The 18,144-nt window shown below is 33.9% G+C and overlaps 1 protein-coding gene across 1 annotated transcript; it reads right to left on the bottom strand.

Moving 5' to 3' along the window:
• Window positions 1-348: 348 nt before the first annotated feature.
• On the bottom strand, window positions 349-17,356 carry LOC117326362 (receptor-type tyrosine-protein phosphatase kappa-like). The gene is made up of 22 exons (XM_033883075.1): window positions 17,260-17,356; window positions 15,447-15,542; window positions 13,483-13,572; window positions 13,194-13,323; window positions 12,574-12,694; window positions 12,094-12,245; window positions 11,262-11,449; window positions 10,528-10,615; window positions 9,742-9,818; window positions 9,257-9,293; window positions 8,841-8,938; window positions 8,357-8,485; window positions 8,103-8,248; window positions 7,712-7,847; window positions 6,457-6,603; window positions 5,871-5,970; window positions 5,312-5,385; window positions 4,662-4,787; window positions 4,030-4,146; window positions 3,586-3,743; window positions 3,320-3,455; window positions 349-2,941 (listed from the first exon to the last, which is right to left on the bottom strand). The coding sequence occupies exons 5-22, from the start codon at window positions 12,681-12,683 to the stop codon at window positions 2,873-2,875; spliced, it is 2,088 nt and encodes a 695-aa protein (XP_033738966.1). The 5' UTR covers window positions 12,684-12,694; window positions 13,194-13,323; window positions 13,483-13,572; window positions 15,447-15,542; window positions 17,260-17,356; the 3' UTR covers window positions 349-2,872.
• Between the last annotated feature and the right edge of the window lie 788 nt (window positions 17,357-18,144).

The following is an 18,144-nucleotide window of genomic DNA, read 5'->3' as shown; positions in this document are numbered from 1 at the left end:
TTAATCGATTGATCGAGACGCGGGATATTGTTCCGACGATCGTTTTCGTGAGATTTTGGTGTGTTTAAGTTTGGCTCATTTACCCCAGGCGCCAAATAAACCAAAATATAATCACATCTAAGTTATTCCAAAGAACGGTACCATCAAATTGTTATCCAATTCTGATCATTTCAAACAAGTTTGAAATATTTGCGATGGAATTTTAACAAATGATGCGCTGTACACTAAAGTATATTTTCGTCCAATCCCAGTAGAAAACGTCACTTTTGTCCACTTAGGACCCTAGAGGTTGGGGGCCATAAGTTTCCTATTATTGGCTGGTCTCTGGTCATTAACAGTTACTCAAAATTTCGTTGAGAAATCGTTTCATTGTTTCTTAGAGAGGTAGAAGAGGTAACTTGTTTACGAACTGATGACGCACGACACTTGACAACGGACAAAATGCTATTCAAATTGGGCACTTGAGACTTCTTCAATAACAAATATCAATATTCTAATAAGCCAATCGGTTTTTGAGGTGAATAATCAGTGCAATTTCCTGTTGGTCTTTGTGTAGAATATTAATTGATCAAATGCTTGTCAGTTATCGTGTTAGCATCAGTTTAATTTTAACAATCTTCTATTGTTTTTCAATACATCAAATGGTTGACATCAGACAAAGCCTATGTAAATCCTTCCAAATTATTACAACAAAATTAGCATTGACATGTATGCAATGGTATCCAGTATTACAAGTAAGAGGGGATACTCCAATTTATTAAAACATATAAAAGAAATTCATTACATCATTGATGTTCATACCATTGATGCACATTTACTGGCGAGTTGCCACGCACATTCTGAGGGCTACAGATCATGTAGTTCTGAAAATTAAACTTGATGTTGGAGAATGAAAAAAATCATTTGAATGTTGAACAAACCGTTATAACAATTAGAAGTAATTGATCCTATAGTTCTGAAAATTAAACTTGATGTTGGAGAATGAAAGAAATCATTTGAGTGTTGAACACACCGTTATAACAATTAGAAGTAATTGATGTTCAGGTTTTTTTTAATATGACAACATGATTTTTTTCCTTGGTCTAACACTTATGTGAATTAACAAATACATTCTTATAACACTGTTTTGACGTATACGTATGGTTGGAAATAAAAAGAAAAGAAAAATTAAAAAATCAAATATGATATTCAGCAATTTACAATAAAGAAAATGGATGTATATGCATTGTAAATCGATGTAGCAAGTAAAAGCAGGGTTATCGACATGGAAATATAAAAGTATCGGAAAAACGTAGTTCTTACTCCAGTGAGAGTAGTGATATAAAACGTATATTTAGCGAAAGTAGAACATGATTATTCGTAGTGATTTACCTTATAAAAAGGGTCACCGTTTATATTTGTATAATAAGATATGAGGCCATTCTACTTGGCTTAAAACCTGAAATGCAGTATCGCTCAGGGTAAACTTGATGAAAAACCGGTCAGCACCTTTCATTTAATTCTGATAAAAATGTACAAGTATGCTGCAATAACCCTTCATTCTATTTAAAGCAATGTAAAATTGTAAAATATGCTTCAAATTCACACAAAAAAATTATGAAACGTAAAATAAAATAAATGTGCTTAAGATTAAATATCTATTAAAATATAGTAATAGAAACGTCGAACTGAGAGCAGCAAATTACAGACACTGACAAAAAGTGATATGTCAAACATCAGTTGTGTTAATAATTCTATAAAAATGTTATTGGCTTAAGGTTTTATGAGCAATATTTTGTCATCTGATTGAAAACATGACTGAGTTAAATGTTCCTCTGTATAACTAACAGCACAATTACTTCCTAACGTTAGGAGTGAAGATGCATGCTAATTAATGGCTAAAACAATGTATATGTGAACTTAGATTGGTTGTCGTCGCGTCCTTGACAAAAATGTTAACAAATAGAAGGATTTAGATATTTACAGGATAAAGTGTAACAGTCGCCAAAGTAAGCTAAAGTATATAAAAATAGTTTCCTTGGATGATTCAGCATTTTCACTTCATTGTTAAAACTTAGTATAGCTGTAACATATCACTGTTTACTACGGAAACAATTCTAGAGTATGAGTCTTCGGTAAACTATTAAAGCGAAAGCGGTACATTTAAGAACTTATACTCGGTTTAAAATACATGTTTTCAAGTACACGGCGATGGTATCCAGGTACTCATTGATCAGTTGATGTACATGTCAGTGGTATCCAGGTAATGATTAATCAGTTGATGTACACGTTAGTGGTTTCCAGGTACTCATTAATCAGTTCATGTACACGTTCGTGGTATCCAGGTACTTATTAATCTGTATAAGTACATGTCCATGGTATCCAGGTACGCATTAATCAGTTCATGTACACGTCAATGGTATCAGGGGATTCATTAATCAGTTCATGTACACGTCAATGGTATTAGGGGATTCATTGATCAGTTCATGTGTACGTCGGTAAAAATCCTGGTACTTACTAATCAGTTCATGTGTACGTCGGTGGTATCCAGGTACTTATTGATTAGTTCATGTACATGTCGGCGGTATCCAGGTACTCATTAATTAGTTCATGTACATGTCGGTGGTATCCAGGTGGTACTCATTAATCAGTTCATGTACACGTCGGTAATATCTAGGTACTTATTAATCATTCCATGTACACGTCGGTTGTATCCAGGTACTCATTAATAAGTTCATGTATACGTCGGTGGTATACAGGTACTCATTAAACAGTTCATGTATACGTCGGTGGTATCCAGGTATTCATTAATCAGTTCATGTACACGTCGGTGGTATCCAGGTACTCATTAATCAGTTCACGTACACGTCAGTGGTATCCAGGTACTCATTAATCAGTTCATGTATACGTCGGTGGTATCAAGATAGTCTTTTATTATGTTGTAGCAGTATTGGTACTGGTCCTGAATTTGAAATAATTTCATATTTTAATCGAAAATGCATAGGATAAACACATTACGATCATTATAATTTCATAACAAAATGATGGGAAAGGGAAATTACTCTTCCAGACCAGATACGCTAAGGCTTGAACTTATAAAATAAGAAAAACTAATTCAGTCAAGAAAAAAGTGGTTTATATGCCTCAATTGAGAAAAACCACCAAGAAAGCAGAGGGAAGGATGGAGTCTCCCGGTAAGATAAGACTCTTATACTCAGTTTAATAGAAATATTAAACAGAAAGCCAATTCCAAATGCAATCAGGACCGCCGTGAAATTATCGATATTATCCACTGAAATTACAATAATAATAAGAGTAGTTGAAATGTCAATATACGTACAAAATTAATCACAAATGCTGGACGTCGCACAAGCAGCTGACGTGAAATCTGAAAGATATCTACTTCTTCGTCACTCTTCATTTGGTCTCGGGCATTACTGATACAACAGAACAGCCCACTCTGGGAATAGCCATCACTGAAACATCAAAAGATCATGAATGATATGAGCATAATAAGCACAGAAAGCTCAACCATCAATATCAAGAAATATGTAATAACGTTCAACAAAAGTATATTATAGATAAATATGAAGGTAAACTACATACCGACACATGACTATTGTTGTCTTGGTATCGTCGGATTTGCGTCTGCTGTCAATAAGTTCCAGCAGGTGAAGCAACATTGACGAATCCTTTGGGACTGATGATTCTCTACCCCATCCAGTCATATGAAACACTTTAACAGTGGCATTGAAGCTCTTTTCCTGAAATGAGTCAATTCCATTTAGGAAAGATATCTTATTTGCAGACTACGATTATATGTATGATGGATAGGAATTTTCCACTTGGGGAAAGGGGGTGAGACATTAAATGTAATCAAAAAGCAAAACTCTTTTCCGCGGGCTTTCCCTTTTCAGACTCCTTCATATCGGAGAAATAAACATGTTCATTTATCAATATTCAAGGCAGCATATGTGAAGCCAGAATTTTTAAAATCAGGATTCAAGAAGACACATCAAAACTTCAGACACTACAAAACATCCATCTTACCGCGTTTTCTATTGCGATTTCTAGCAATACGACATTTGCTATTGTTGAAAACTTTCCTTTGTGTTCCAACGTAAAATTCCCGATGAATTTATATTCACCTGCCCCTGGAAGCCAGTCCTAAGATAGGTAAAATGCAATATATTCTGAATGGTCATATATCAATATGTTTCAGTCAATACAAGACTTCTTAATAACTATTTTACAGAGTTCATTTCCTTAAACAGATGCCAGACAATAATTGTTTTCTTGTTTCATCACAACGAAAATGGTTTGGAGTATAGCAAAAACTATGCGTTGCACCACTGGGACGTCATGAACAGGTCTATGCATTCATGTGACAAATAGAATCTTAAGTCTATGTCAGTATAATGAATTAACCCCATATCAATTTTATATTTCATAGGTACTTTGTAAGATTTTAGACGTTTCCAGTTGTAATTTTGAAACGTTTCAAATGAAATGGTTGTTAAGTCAATATGCAATTACGTAATGTTAATGATAAACCAATACCACTAGCCTGCTGTTTGAAATGATTTTATGATACCAATATGAACAGATGCAATTACAGTTTTTCAAATAAACTGCACCTCGAGCTTCTTCGTTGCGTTACAATTGTATGGAAATACACTTACAATGTCGTCCGGCTCAATGATGACAATTGTTTGACAGCTGTGGTCCATTATCATCGTCAACAGATCCACCACGGTATCCTCAAGAGGAGTCTGTGTGACGATGTACCCAGTTTTGGATGTATAGGACTAGGTCAAAAGAAAACGGAATAATTGCTATCATTTAAATGAAAGGTTGATTACATGTGGAAAGCAATGTAGGAGTGATTACTAGGTATGTGTACTGGTTTCATGTGGTAATACTGTCAGACATTAAATGAAGTAATCATAGAAGTAGACCCAGCATAAAATCCTTCAGGACTTCAGTATGAAGGATGTTAACGTTAAGATTGATTCTTTCACAACATCTCTACATAATCTCAAAGCACACTTTTTTTCCTTTGTATCAGCGTGGAAATGTACCACTAATTCGCTTATAGTTACGTAATGCATATCGTCCGTTATATGATTGAATAGTGGGGAAAGAAGACCAAGTACAATATATGATCTAAAATATCACCCGTTATCCGTTGAACTGCTCACCTATAAAATATTTTTTGAACGAGCAAGTTCTTTGCCATTCTGATTAACTTACAGACATACATAACACACACATAATAATTAATCCATTTCAACGAGGTAAACAAATGTCACACAATACGCATATTACTTACTGGCACTGACACGGCATTAATGTAGTCCGTTCTACAGTCAGCATATGATCGAAGGTACGCCCTGAACGTGTCAACTGAACAGAACCAGAAGAAAAACATCAATTGCAATATTTCCCTTCCATTAACAATTTTTCTGATAATTCATATACAGTTAGGTAGTCGAATTATAATTATGCATGATAGTCTATGACAGGTTGTGTAATGTAGAGTTTTTTGTTTTTTGTTTTTAAACAAAATGCAATTCATCACTACAATCGTTTAATGTTCGATACAATTGCAAAGATAAATTATTGTCCATTTCCATTGAAATTATCAGAAAAAGTATACTCTGTTTCACAAAACTCGTTCAAATTTGCTTCAGATTTAACGAAAAACACGAAAAAATGAACTACCGTCAAATACTGTAATTTCATTGATGATTATACAAGGAAGGTGTCAGGTGTCATTTGACGGGAGAACTTGGTGAGTTGGAATACGTTTGCCAAACGAATAGGCAAGACTAGACCAGGTTTATTGCTTCATGTTAATAGATTTTGCTTGGAAAGAGGTATTTTTTTACCTGCAACGACAGATAAGGTCTTGTTCTTCATCGTGTTAGATGGCAGTAGGGCGGTTCTGTAGCTTGTCTCATCGTAAGCTGGTTTCATATTTTGTATCAGCTAAATAGAACGTGTGTTGCAAAATAATATAGTGATGAGTTGATAAACATCCTTTCATGTAAACTCCAAGTAAAATGAACGTATTGATAAAGTTACCTGTTTGTAATGATGTAGAAGAATAACGTCATTTTACTTCCTAAAGGTCTCTTTTTCAACACCTTCGTTTGGTTTATTTTGTTTAACGTCCTATTAACAGCCTGGGTCAATTAAGGACGTTCCAGGTTTTGGAAATGGAGGAAAGCCGGAGTATACCGGAGAAAAAACACCGACCTTTAGTACCAGGAAACCAGGATGTAGGTTTCGAACCCGCAACCCAGAGGTGGAGGGCTAGTGATAAAGTGTCGGAACACCTTAACCACTCGGCCACCGCGGCTCCTCAACAACAGACATAATCTAAAATTGCATAAGATATAACCTATAGTAGTAGTAAATTTTTGGTATCAAACCGGAATAATCTATATAAAAAGGGAAAAGATGTGATATTACCTGGTATTCCTTCCTGAGCTTTGTTTGGTTCGTTGGGCCGCCATTGGAGCCAGAAGTAAGTGCTGCATGATACTTCATTCTCGGAATCAGTGTGTCTGGCATTTCAAAGGCTTCTATAAGGAGCTGGTGTATAGCTATGTATTGTTCCTGGATAGATAAATGAATCAGTATTACTGGCATTTAATGTATTTATAATTTCTACACGAACTTCAATGTTATAGGTTTTATAAAAAGATAATCTTAGAGCCAGATTTATCGAGTGTATGTTGAAATTGCATAACATATTTCTTTATCAGTTTTTATGGTCACATGCTTGTTACATGTACATGAAATAATAAATGTTTAAGTAACTTAATTTTCTTAGAATCTTTATTTGTGATTATGCATTGGGTGTTCATCAGAATCAACATGAATACTGGAGTGCATTTTTTAAACGTACAGCTTGGATGAATTACATCTAGGATGAAAACGTGAGAGTAACTAAACTTTTATTAACAACATTTTTGTTTATTTTCATAACACAATATTCCAACAGATGAAAGTTTCTGTGTAAGGCTGATCATATATACGAACGTCCTATAACAGGCACGAAAGACCTTGCAATGTGTTTTGATTTTATCTATATATATATATATTGGCAACCTTTTAATCAAAAAACAGTTGTTTGACCATGCCAATTCGTATGTAATCCAAATACATGTGATTAAGGTTTTTAAACTCTTCAAAAGCAACTATTTACCTCGATCTTTTCTTAAAAAATGACACCGGGAACTAATTAAAAAAAAAACTCTATGACGTTTTAATATCTAGACAGTAACATTCTTCTGGTTCTTCTATTTCTTATTCATGGTCTAGTTGTCATTATCACGATTTTCGTGACCAATGTCGATTGCTGAGTAAACCAAATACACAAGATTTCGAGAGACATAATCTCATGATGTAGTCAACATACTTATTTCGATTAAAGATTATTTTATGTCCAGTTGATACCTCCTGAGCAAAAAGATTAACTCTTCATAAAAATACGAATGGCTAGAAATATGAAAGCAGACATTGTGAAATGAGACATTTGCTTAAAATGCACGATTTCTGTTTTTAAAATGTTATCATTTTTTATGTACACAATAGAGTTTATCACTATTATTACATAGAAATTTGAATGGCTAGGAATATATAAGAACGCATTGTGAAATAAGACACTTGCATAAAATCTGTTAAGTATCAAAGCTGGAAAAAATATTATTGTGAAACTTACAGCAGTTTGAACCATATTGATCCTATCCTTCCGCATGGTTTTTATGTATTGCATTACGTCAATTCTACCACACTCCTTCCCGTATTCCAAAAGAGCGTCTAGGGCAATGAATGTTCCTGTTCTGCCTATGCCAGCACTGCCAAAGGGTTCAGACATTAATTAATTAACTGAACAACGTCAGAACGCACATAAAACAGATGATGCGATATCGTCAAAACTCAATAACGCAATAACAATAAAATAGCAAAATGAATGAAAAAATGAAAAGATTTGATCAATGCAAAAATCAGGAAAACGACTCCATCCCCTTCAAAACGACAAACATGATGAAATATACTGAAGCCTTGAGAAGGACGGACCGATATAATTAGTAAACGTCCTTTCTTCATACCTGCAATGAACAACCATTTTCCCTTTCAAGACAGTACCGTAGTTCATCACACGGCGGTGGAAGACAACGAGTTCGTTTGGGTCTGGAGTCCCGTGGTCGGGCCACGTGGTGTAGTGGAACTGATGTATCTGACGTACTGACCTCGTCTGAACGAGTAAATTGAATCAAAATTATTGATATCATTTGTAGTCATATATGTATGAATAGATGTGGTTTAGCTTTTCTTATTTTTGATATTTCAGTATTCTTTATACCTTCTTTTCAGTGACTGTAAGATCACGGATGACGTAGAAGGCATATGATCTTTCCCTGTCCAGGATAATGTTGAAATTAGTAGTGGTCAATGGTTCTCCCTCCTCTGGCCAATACTTGTCGCACTTCGGCTAAAATTTGTAAAGAATAATCCGATCAACATGTTTTGAGGAAATTTTATGAAAATTCCTTCAATTTCAGAAAAAAACGACTTGCTGTATAATTTTGTTTCGAGTTTAATTCCTACCCAAAATCAGCTTTAATTATTGAAAGCTGATTATATCAAACTGATCACGTGACATTTTGCTATGTAAACTAATGAAGTGAGGATGCCACTAAACGAATGAAAATGAAAATGATTTCTCATTATACAACCATTAGTAGTTTGCTGTCGTTGAAGAAAAGAAGATGATTATCGGTGACCTATATTTGAATTTAATCGTTATACATCAAATCATGTTTGAAAGTGTTACAAAATGTCCATACCCTTCCGCTTTCTATGAGATTTGTCAACATGACAATTTGGCCGGTCTGCAGCTGCCATATCATCCGCCAGAAATCATTCACAGTGCCAGGCCTCGGTCCTAAAAATTGAATCGAAATGTTAACAGATGTTTGCATATGGGTTAAGTGTATGTTTTTCGTGTTTCTCCAGTGTGTTAGTTTACACATTTTCATTTTAAAATGGTGGATGTATAAGAGAAATCGCCTGCGATCGTGTGAACCGTGAAATAGGAAGACAATTCACGTATTTTTTTCGAAAGGAAACATTTAATTAACAGCGATTATATTGGTATATAAACTTACATTAGATTTTTAAAGACTAATACAATATTACATTAACTTGTTTTGCTATAATAGATAATTAAGTATACCCTATATTTCATGAATGGCATTTTTACCTTGGGTTGCTATGTATTCCGCAGTTTTTGTAACACTCTGTAAAAAATGATAAATATATTGTAATATTATATAGCCTTATAATCACATATAATTACAGCATATTATATTTTTATCATTTAAAACGTTTGAAAACTATCGTAGTTTGACAGATTATCTATGATGTGTATAGTTTTGACATTTTAACATTTTGTTAAGATAAGGAAATTATCTGTACGAACGCCAATGAAATGAATTTTTTAAACCTTTTCAATAAACGATTGTTTTAGAATTAACCGATTTTTCAATGGACAAACTCCTTAAGTAGAAGGCTGGTAGGGCAGTGTTCCCCCTCCGGTTTTGGTATCTAGTTTAATCAATTTGCTAAAGTGCAAACTTCCTTTTCGTCGTTCCCAGATGGAAACAGAAACAAGTAACAGACAAGCAAAGTTAAGTAAATATTGGGTATCGAGTTGTGATTCTTTAATTTTTCCTAAACTATACTAACATCGATGTAGTTGGCATTGATGTAATCGGAGTGTGGGTCTTTTCCAACTTTATCAAGAATCACACGGGAATGGTCGTCTGTAAAAATAGAACATGGTGCCATTGTATGACAGATATACAATATACAATAACATTGCTTAGAAAGAAATGTAGAAAAGATGGTGACGTTGAAATAAAATATAGTAATCTTAGATGTTATTGACGCTAATATCAACACAAATTATGAAGCAATCGTTATCCATATCAAACCAATACCCCGGATACTTTATAAAAAGTCCAGGAAACCAAGTGTGACATTTGATTTTCAACGTTGACCACTGATGACTCATTACAAGGGATTGGTACATCTTACTATTTTGATATTATATTGCACCTATCAGTCAATATGCATTTTTTTACCCATATAAACAATAAAACGTGATATATGTAACAATTAAGTTATAATTCTTCCTTAAAATCTCGACAGAAAGAGACTACTGATATATTGACAATATTGAAAAGTTGGTAAATATTTTATATCGATGTGTTACTTTTTACACAAACAATGTACTTGGTAGACGTGTCGCAACGTTTCAAGACCGACTGACTTTTTTCAAGCCATGACAGTGTGAACTATTTAAATCTATCCAGTGATGTTTATTTTCATATCATTCGACCATGGAAAGTTCCTCAATCGACAGAGCACGTAGGTTCAACATTTAACAAATTGTTTGGGAAGAAAGTGACATTTGATATAAGACTTGTAATGATTTTTTTCTGGTAAATAATTAAATACAGATATACTTACAGGGAAACGTGGTTTTAAATCTGTTCTTTGCCTTGTTTTGTTGTAACATTCCAACTTTATGGTCGTGTAAATCTCCAGACGGTATAGACTGTAACAGAAAAAGAAAAGTACATGTGCAAACTATTTTTTTGAAGAAAGATAACGTCATTCAAAATACAAAAAGATAATAACGTATAACCTTAACGTGTTAAAATTGACTTTCTTCTTCTTCAATTATGGATATAAATATATATGTCGCCTTTATAAGAATGCTACAAAGCATCGTGTTGTGTAAACAAAAAAAAAAAAAAAAGTGGCGATGTTTATAAAGCTTATCAAATCAACTTCAGTAAATTCAGAAAATCATATTTTTTGTGGCTTTCGTGGCACCATCTATCCAGTGATGTCTTTCCAGAATTATTATAATATTATTATATTATGTGCTGGTGTTAATTGAATATATTTGTATAACATAGGTTTAATTTTATGCATTTTAAGGACAATTAGTATCATACAGTCTGCAATGTACTCTATATCATATCTCATTTGAATTTAGCTTTCTCAGTGATTAAGTCAATCATTTTTTGTAACATATCTATAGTTCTCTTTTCTATTTCTGACTCCATTGTCTCGTCGTTTGAATACAGAATACATATCAGTGTGTTTCGATTAGAATATGATTGTGTTGACTGTCTATTTTTGTATTGTTTTCGTTTTTTCCCTGTTTTCTTTCTTTAAGATGACACAATTCATACCTTGTATTCGTTCTCGAAAGCCTTCGCCTTGTTTTTCATTTTTGTTTGAACGAGAGATTTGAGGCTGGAGACAGGAAATCCAACAGGACCGGAATTATAGTAGACGCTATCACCAGCTCCGGATTGTCTGGCAACCTGCTCAGTGTTTACATACACATTGGCGGAGTTCTCGGGTTGTCCGTCTGGATCTGTAATGTACACCATATATATATATGTCTCGTAAATTTATACAGGTATTATATTAAGCATATCACCAAGAGTAATAATAATCGATTAAAACCAATGACAGAATGTTGTACAATTTGTGTAATGTCATAGGTTATATACTTTACACTATTACAATTCTGCAAACGTTTGGGCTTTTCCTTTTATCTTTTATGTTTAACCTGAATTCAAATTCAATTTTACTCCGCCTTCATATTTGTTACTTTGATTATTATAATATGATTATTTTAGGACCCTGTTATCAGTTCATTATTTGCTTGCGTTAATTAAATATATCTGTATAATATAGGTTTAATTTTATGCATTTTAAGGACAAACAGTACCTAAACGGCGATGAAGCATCTTAAACATAATTCGACAGAAAAATGTATTTAACCTAAAGTATCACTGTTATATCGCGCTGTCAATCACTGCAATATCAAAATATTTCTTTTTAGTGATGTCGATTTTGCACATTGACTTGCGCATTTGTATTAGCCTCGGATATTTCTGGTCAGATAATTGGTGAGGTTAAGCATACAGTAGATTCGAGGCTCGGACATCAGATTTATCCCATTATTTTTATTGTTTCTGTGTAATGTATAAATATAGATGAAACAAGCATCACCTGATGTATTACTGTAGATGTTTTTCGCTGCCGTCTCAGATTTGACAGACAGGTGTTCTGTTCCTGATGGTTCGCTGTATACGTTCTTCTTGTGTACATTGGAACGACCGATATCAGTAAAGGAATCCTGTTTACCGGCACTCAAGCGACCTCTGTGGAAAATGGCACGAATACATCAAATATCACAAATGTAAATCTTATGTATATTTTATCTTAAATAAGATAGCAAGCTTTGGCACACGTGCGAGATGTGAAAGCGTGTTAATAACATTACACAACAAAACAGTGAACTTGATCTAAAAAAAAAGGGGGGGGGGGGGGGGTCATTGGATGGTTGGAATTACACACACGAGGGTGACAGTTTCTGCTTTACGGAAAAGAAGAACCGTTATATAGAGTATTTATATTGTATATTATGAATAATGTGTAAATCCTTGATGTAAATGTGTAATCTCTCAATAAAAAACTGTAATACATCACCTTCTGATAAGGATGACAACAACAATAGCGATGACAGCGACAACAATCACCCCTACAATACCTCCTACTATTGGCCCCGCGTCAACTGTTGGTGGTGGACTTCCAGACATTTGGGCTTGTCCTGTTACAGAGCAAAACATAAAAGACTTTTGAGAGATTTCTAACAGAAAGAACTTCTGAGATAATTATTGTTAAATAAACTTATTTATTCAACCTAAAACTTGTTCATCTACCTGCATATTTAGCTTATTCAGCACAGTGTTTAATTATTTTTCTTAAACGGTAACAAAATGAACGTTGATGTGAAACCTATTCATCGTTCCATCATCAATGTCCAATGAAATATGCATTAAGCGACATAATTTTGCTACATAGATAACGCTATCCTATTGTGAATAGCGGCAAAGTGAGTATTCGTTTTCTTCCCCTATCCTGTTTATGATAGAATTATCTTTTCTCAAAAAAATAATACGGAATTGCTCCAAGAAAAAAATCCGTCTGCCCCATAGCATCGTCTTTGACGAGGTGTGCTCTTGTTTAAATATCTTGTAACTAATATTCAATTTTGCTGCGATTCTTGAGTTCAACACGTTAATTAACAGATATAAAATAATAAATACTTGTATTACAGAAATCCCCTTGGTAACCAGGATCACATTCGGTCACACATATACCGGATTCCTTTGTACAAATGCTGCAATGTCCACATGTCAATGTTGCATTTCGTTCCGTATAAACCCGCCTTACATTCTGTTGATAGCCAAAGAAAATATCAAAGCACGCAGTTAGCATGGTCTTCATTATAAAAAATATGCAAATGCAACAACAACACCATCCTCATTATAGTTTTAAAAAATCACGTATTTTTTTTAAATATATAATTTTCCACGCTGCAATAAATAAACTTACCGGTGCATTCCCCGCTCAGCTGATCACACTTAGCACAACTGGTATTGCACGTCATAGAACAGTTTGTACCGTAAAATCCTCTAGTACAACCTAGAAATTGAATTTGTGACTTAATTTAATAATGCAACAGAATGATACAGATAAATAGATATGTTTTATACACATTACGTGAAAATATGACAGCATTATCAGAAACATAAATCCGTACTTCCTAATAACAATTGTTTGTTTCTCAAACGTTTGGGATGCCAAACTCTAAAAGTATCGACGAAACAAATACTAAATTAATCATATGCAGTACTAAATATATACATCACATACATTATCACCGTTTACTATTTATGATAAGATATAAATAAATATATGAATTAAGTTATGAATCCATATCGAGACTATTTAACGATTTCTGTGGTCTTAAGTTGAAATAATATTATTGTACGAGGGCTGATTGTTAAGTTGTGAGCCTCATATCCTAGCGGCGTTTAAGGGTATCAATTCCACTTTTATAGAACTCCTTTTCTTGGCTGTTCAGAAAGTCATCCACTGCATGTTAGTGTTGGGCTTGGGTGCCTGAAATAGCTTTTTTCAGTTTTAGTAATACAATGCAGATGACGAAGCGAGAGCAGGTGAATAAAGCGGATGCTCAATAAATTTAAAGTCACAATCGTTAATGGCAGCCATGGTAATGACAGACTCTTTCACATTAACCCTAGCCGATTTTGTCTATTTTGCAAAAGCCGGTTGTCTTGTCTACTTAAGAGTGCTATCTTGTCAATATTAACTAACCAAATGAGACCAGTCCTTGGATACATGGTCCGATATAGTCAGAAAATAGTAGGACTTAAAAAGTACGAGGATCATAACTTACCAATCAGCCCTTGTATAGGGTAAATAGTGTGCGACATGTGGAATTAATATAACATGTCTTTACAATTTCCAGCACTTTTCTAATCGTTAGTGTTGCTGTAATTTTCTAGTACATATTCTACAGCATTTATCCAATCAAACATCGTTGCTTTATTTAGCATATTTATGTTGTTATCATATTCCAAAGGAATATTTCAAAGTAAATAGTGCTGATCAGAAAGTAATTCTTTAAAGTGTTTACCTCCCAGATATTCTACTTTCGCATTTAGCATAAACGGGTTTTTTTTGCCATGTTAAGATGAACATTTGATATAATGCTGTTAATACATGGTATCAGATGTTTTTGTAAAAATAAGACTTGGCGTCTTCATAAGTAATCGATTTAATAACGATGAATGTGAGGAGGTAAGAAAAAACTTTTTCTATTTCTCTGAAATAAAACGTGTATTAATTTCTAATCTAACATTTGTTTGCACCGTGTACAGCGGTATTTCAACGTCAGTGTAAGAGATTGGTTGGTCGGCAGGAGGTTTACTCTTCAACGATGGTTGTTAATGGAACGGATGGTTTTTTGTTTTTTTTCGGCTACAAATTATACGTTAATGTGAAACTTATTCATCGCGCCATCCTTAATGTCAAATGAAATATACGTCGATATTTATAGCGTTGTCAATTTGCGACATTATTTTGCTACATAAAATGATTACGGTATCCTATTGTGAAGAGATACAAAGGGTGTGCTCGTTTTCTCTCCTTATCCCGTCTAAGATTGGATTATCGCATCCATAGAAACCATGAGATTGCCCCGAGATTTCTGTGATTGTTTGATACGCTGTATTGTGTATTATCGTTTTGTTGTCATTTTAATGTCACAGTAATAATGAAAATCTTAATTGCCCTAATTGGTTTAATACGACGACAGATAAGGTTCACAGTCGCAAAATTAGTACTTTTAATGTATACACGTCTCAGACTTCCCGATAGTGTAGATAATTTTTGGTTAATAGCCCTTGCTGTGATGACTGCGAGACCTGAATTAGTTTCATTATGTTGAGATAAACAATATTTTTCATTTAAAATATAGAATTGCTGCTCACCATAACATTCCCCATTGTCCTTCTCACATTGAATATTCAGGCAATTTGTTGAGCAATTAAGGTCACAATTAATGCCGTACTTCTGAGGAACACAATCTAAAGAAGGAAAAACAAAGAAAATAATTATTGATGTATTGCATTTAATCATGGACTATTTTGTCGTCGTATTTTGATAACTAAGAATTTGATGTTCACTCACTGTCTTACGAGCAATATTTGATATTTTTTTATGTAACACTATATAACATAATAAATTGTTATCCAACAACACAGTTTCAAGAGTCTCTCTTACACAACGTCTCATTACAATTTCTAGGACAGTCCTTATCACATGCATTGCCGTACTTTCCAGTAACGCATTCTGAGAACATGATGATACTTAAGTGATTATTATATAATCTACACGAAATTATCACAGTATTCAAAACCAAGTCGGAAGGATCGTAGAGAGGAAATCGTCCTCTCTCGCCTCCGTACCGGGCACACATATCCTACTCATTCGTTCCTTTTGAAACGAGAGGATCCACCGGTGTGTTATGCATGTGATGCTCAATTCACAGTGGAACATTTTTTAATAGAATGTTCCGATTTCAAGCACATTCGTGATAAATACTTTCGAGTCCCGGATATGAAAACCCTTTTCAGTTCCGTGGATTCGAAAACAATATTTAGCTACTTGAAAGAAATCGATCTATTTTATAGACTTTGATGTCTTTTACGTTACTGTCTTTCACGTTCTATTTATATAACAAAGTTCACATAATCTATTCGTACATATACATATTTTACCATTTTTAACCAACTTTTTTTATCATAATGATCTAAATATACAATACGGATGCTTTTAAAAATGACAAATTTTATCTGATTTTAACTTACAAAATAAAACATGTTAGTATATTGTTTGGCCCTAAATGACCCTAGTTGTCGATGGGCCGTAAAACATAAACAAACAAACAAACAAATCACAGTATCCAATATTACTTAATTACTCAATGCAATGAAAAAGTGGCATGCTCCCGAAATATTGAAAAAAAAATATTGACACAGGCAGGCACATTTTCGATCATCATTAATACGAAAAAAAAAGGCCGTTTAAAAAATAAACCGCGATGCCAGTCTTACACTGTACTAATAATCGTCATGGACTTACATATTATTCTTACCATTCAATGTAATATTCTCATCACGTAAACTGCGATAGTGGAAAAGGCCAAATTTCGACAGATCTTTGTAAGGACTAAATATATCTAATTGAGATCAAAGAGGATTCTTCATCAATCATTGTTAATACAATACACACTATATATCTATCAATAATGTCATAACAGTTGCACTGTATTGGTGCAAACTTGAAAAAGATAGTGTATGTCGTATTAATATCGGCAACTAGATGGAAAGATGGACGAGAGCAAAAGAGGCTGCGTCGGTCGAGTTGAATAAGGAATTAGCATGCCTTCTGGAGATTTCTGCGGAATACTCGACTCGACAACTTGATAGGTTCGTAAGGACTTTTATTTATTGGTTTGTAAATGTTAAAACAATACAAACAATACAGACAATACAGAACTTTTATTAATATTCAGGGAAAAGGACAAGAAAATAAAATGAGAAATTAATAAAAAAAAAAAAAAACAACATTACTCTTGTATCAAAACACCGAAATTAAATCTAATTTAGTAATATTAGGTTTTTTTCAACCCATGCTGTTGACTGCAAGATTAATGACTATAATCGTGAATTCATTGGTGACATTCTATATTTCAATTTCACCAACTTATGGATTCACGAATATGTTGGAAAGCTTACTCACTATAACAGTTCCCGTTGACTTTCTCACACAGTCGGTCTTGACATTTCGTGGAGCAGTCCTGTTCACATCTAACGCCGTACTGCTGAGGAACACAATCTGGAAAGTTTATAAAATAGCATTTAGTTACTTCGTCAAAAGTGTGTAATCCTATTATCGGTATTATCCTGTATATATAAATTCAAATTGTATGTATTATGCTATCAATTTTAATCATATTCCATTACACACATATCATCAATGAATTCGGCTTCTATTAACGACTCATGTGGCCTCAGACCAGACTTAAGTTTCTCTTTATTCTACAAAAGAGAAACAAAAACAAAAATATTTCGAAACAGGTTTTCATATCATATTGTAGAACTATTCAAGCTTAAATTAAGGGAGCTGGAAAGGGGACATTCCGTCGTTGAAACGAGTTTATGCTATACTGACAAACGTATACGGGAATCTTGATTTTTTCTTACATATTAAAATACAACAATTTTACCAAATACAGCAATACACAAACCAAAGTTATTAAAAATGGAAGTTTTTGAAAATGTGACATCGACCCGAAGTCCAAAAATTAATCACCGTAAACGACAGTGAACAGTGATTAGCTAATCAATCGGCGAGAAAATGAGGACACGACCAGATAGTGAACGCCATAAAAATCGTATATATATCGGCGACTAGTTTTAAAGATGTAAGAGAGCGAAGCAGGCCTTGTCAGCCGAGTCGAACGAGGAACTTGCATTGCCTCTGGAATGTTCTGCGGAATAATTTAATAGTTTGGGGTTTATAACCACAACACAAACGATACACCTACATCACTCGCTACGCTATGACATGCGATTTTTACCGAAATGGTGTGGTTGTTACCGAACTAGTGTGACTTTATGCGAA

This window comes from Pecten maximus, chromosome 4 (genome assembly GCF_902652985.1).
Source record: "Pecten maximus chromosome 4, xPecMax1.1, whole genome shotgun sequence".
NCBI lineage: Eukaryota > Metazoa > Mollusca > Bivalvia > Pectinida > Pectinidae > Pecten > Pecten maximus.
Note: the sequence above shows the minus strand (reverse complement) of the source record. Positions and strands in the feature narration are given on the sequence as shown.

Coding starts and splice junctions, on each gene's coding strand:
- LOC117326362 (XM_033883075.1), bottom strand. CDS start 12,683: ATGTCTGGAAGTCCACCACCAACAGTTGACGCGGGGCCAATAGTAGGA. Junction 8,249..8,356: donor TTACAGTCACTGAAAAGAAG/GTATAAAGAATA, acceptor TTACTCGTTCAG/ACGAGGTCAGTACGTCAGAT. Junction 6,604..7,711: donor TCAATATGGTTCAAACTGCT/GTAAGTTTCACA, acceptor TTATCTATCCAG/GAACAATACATAGCTATACA.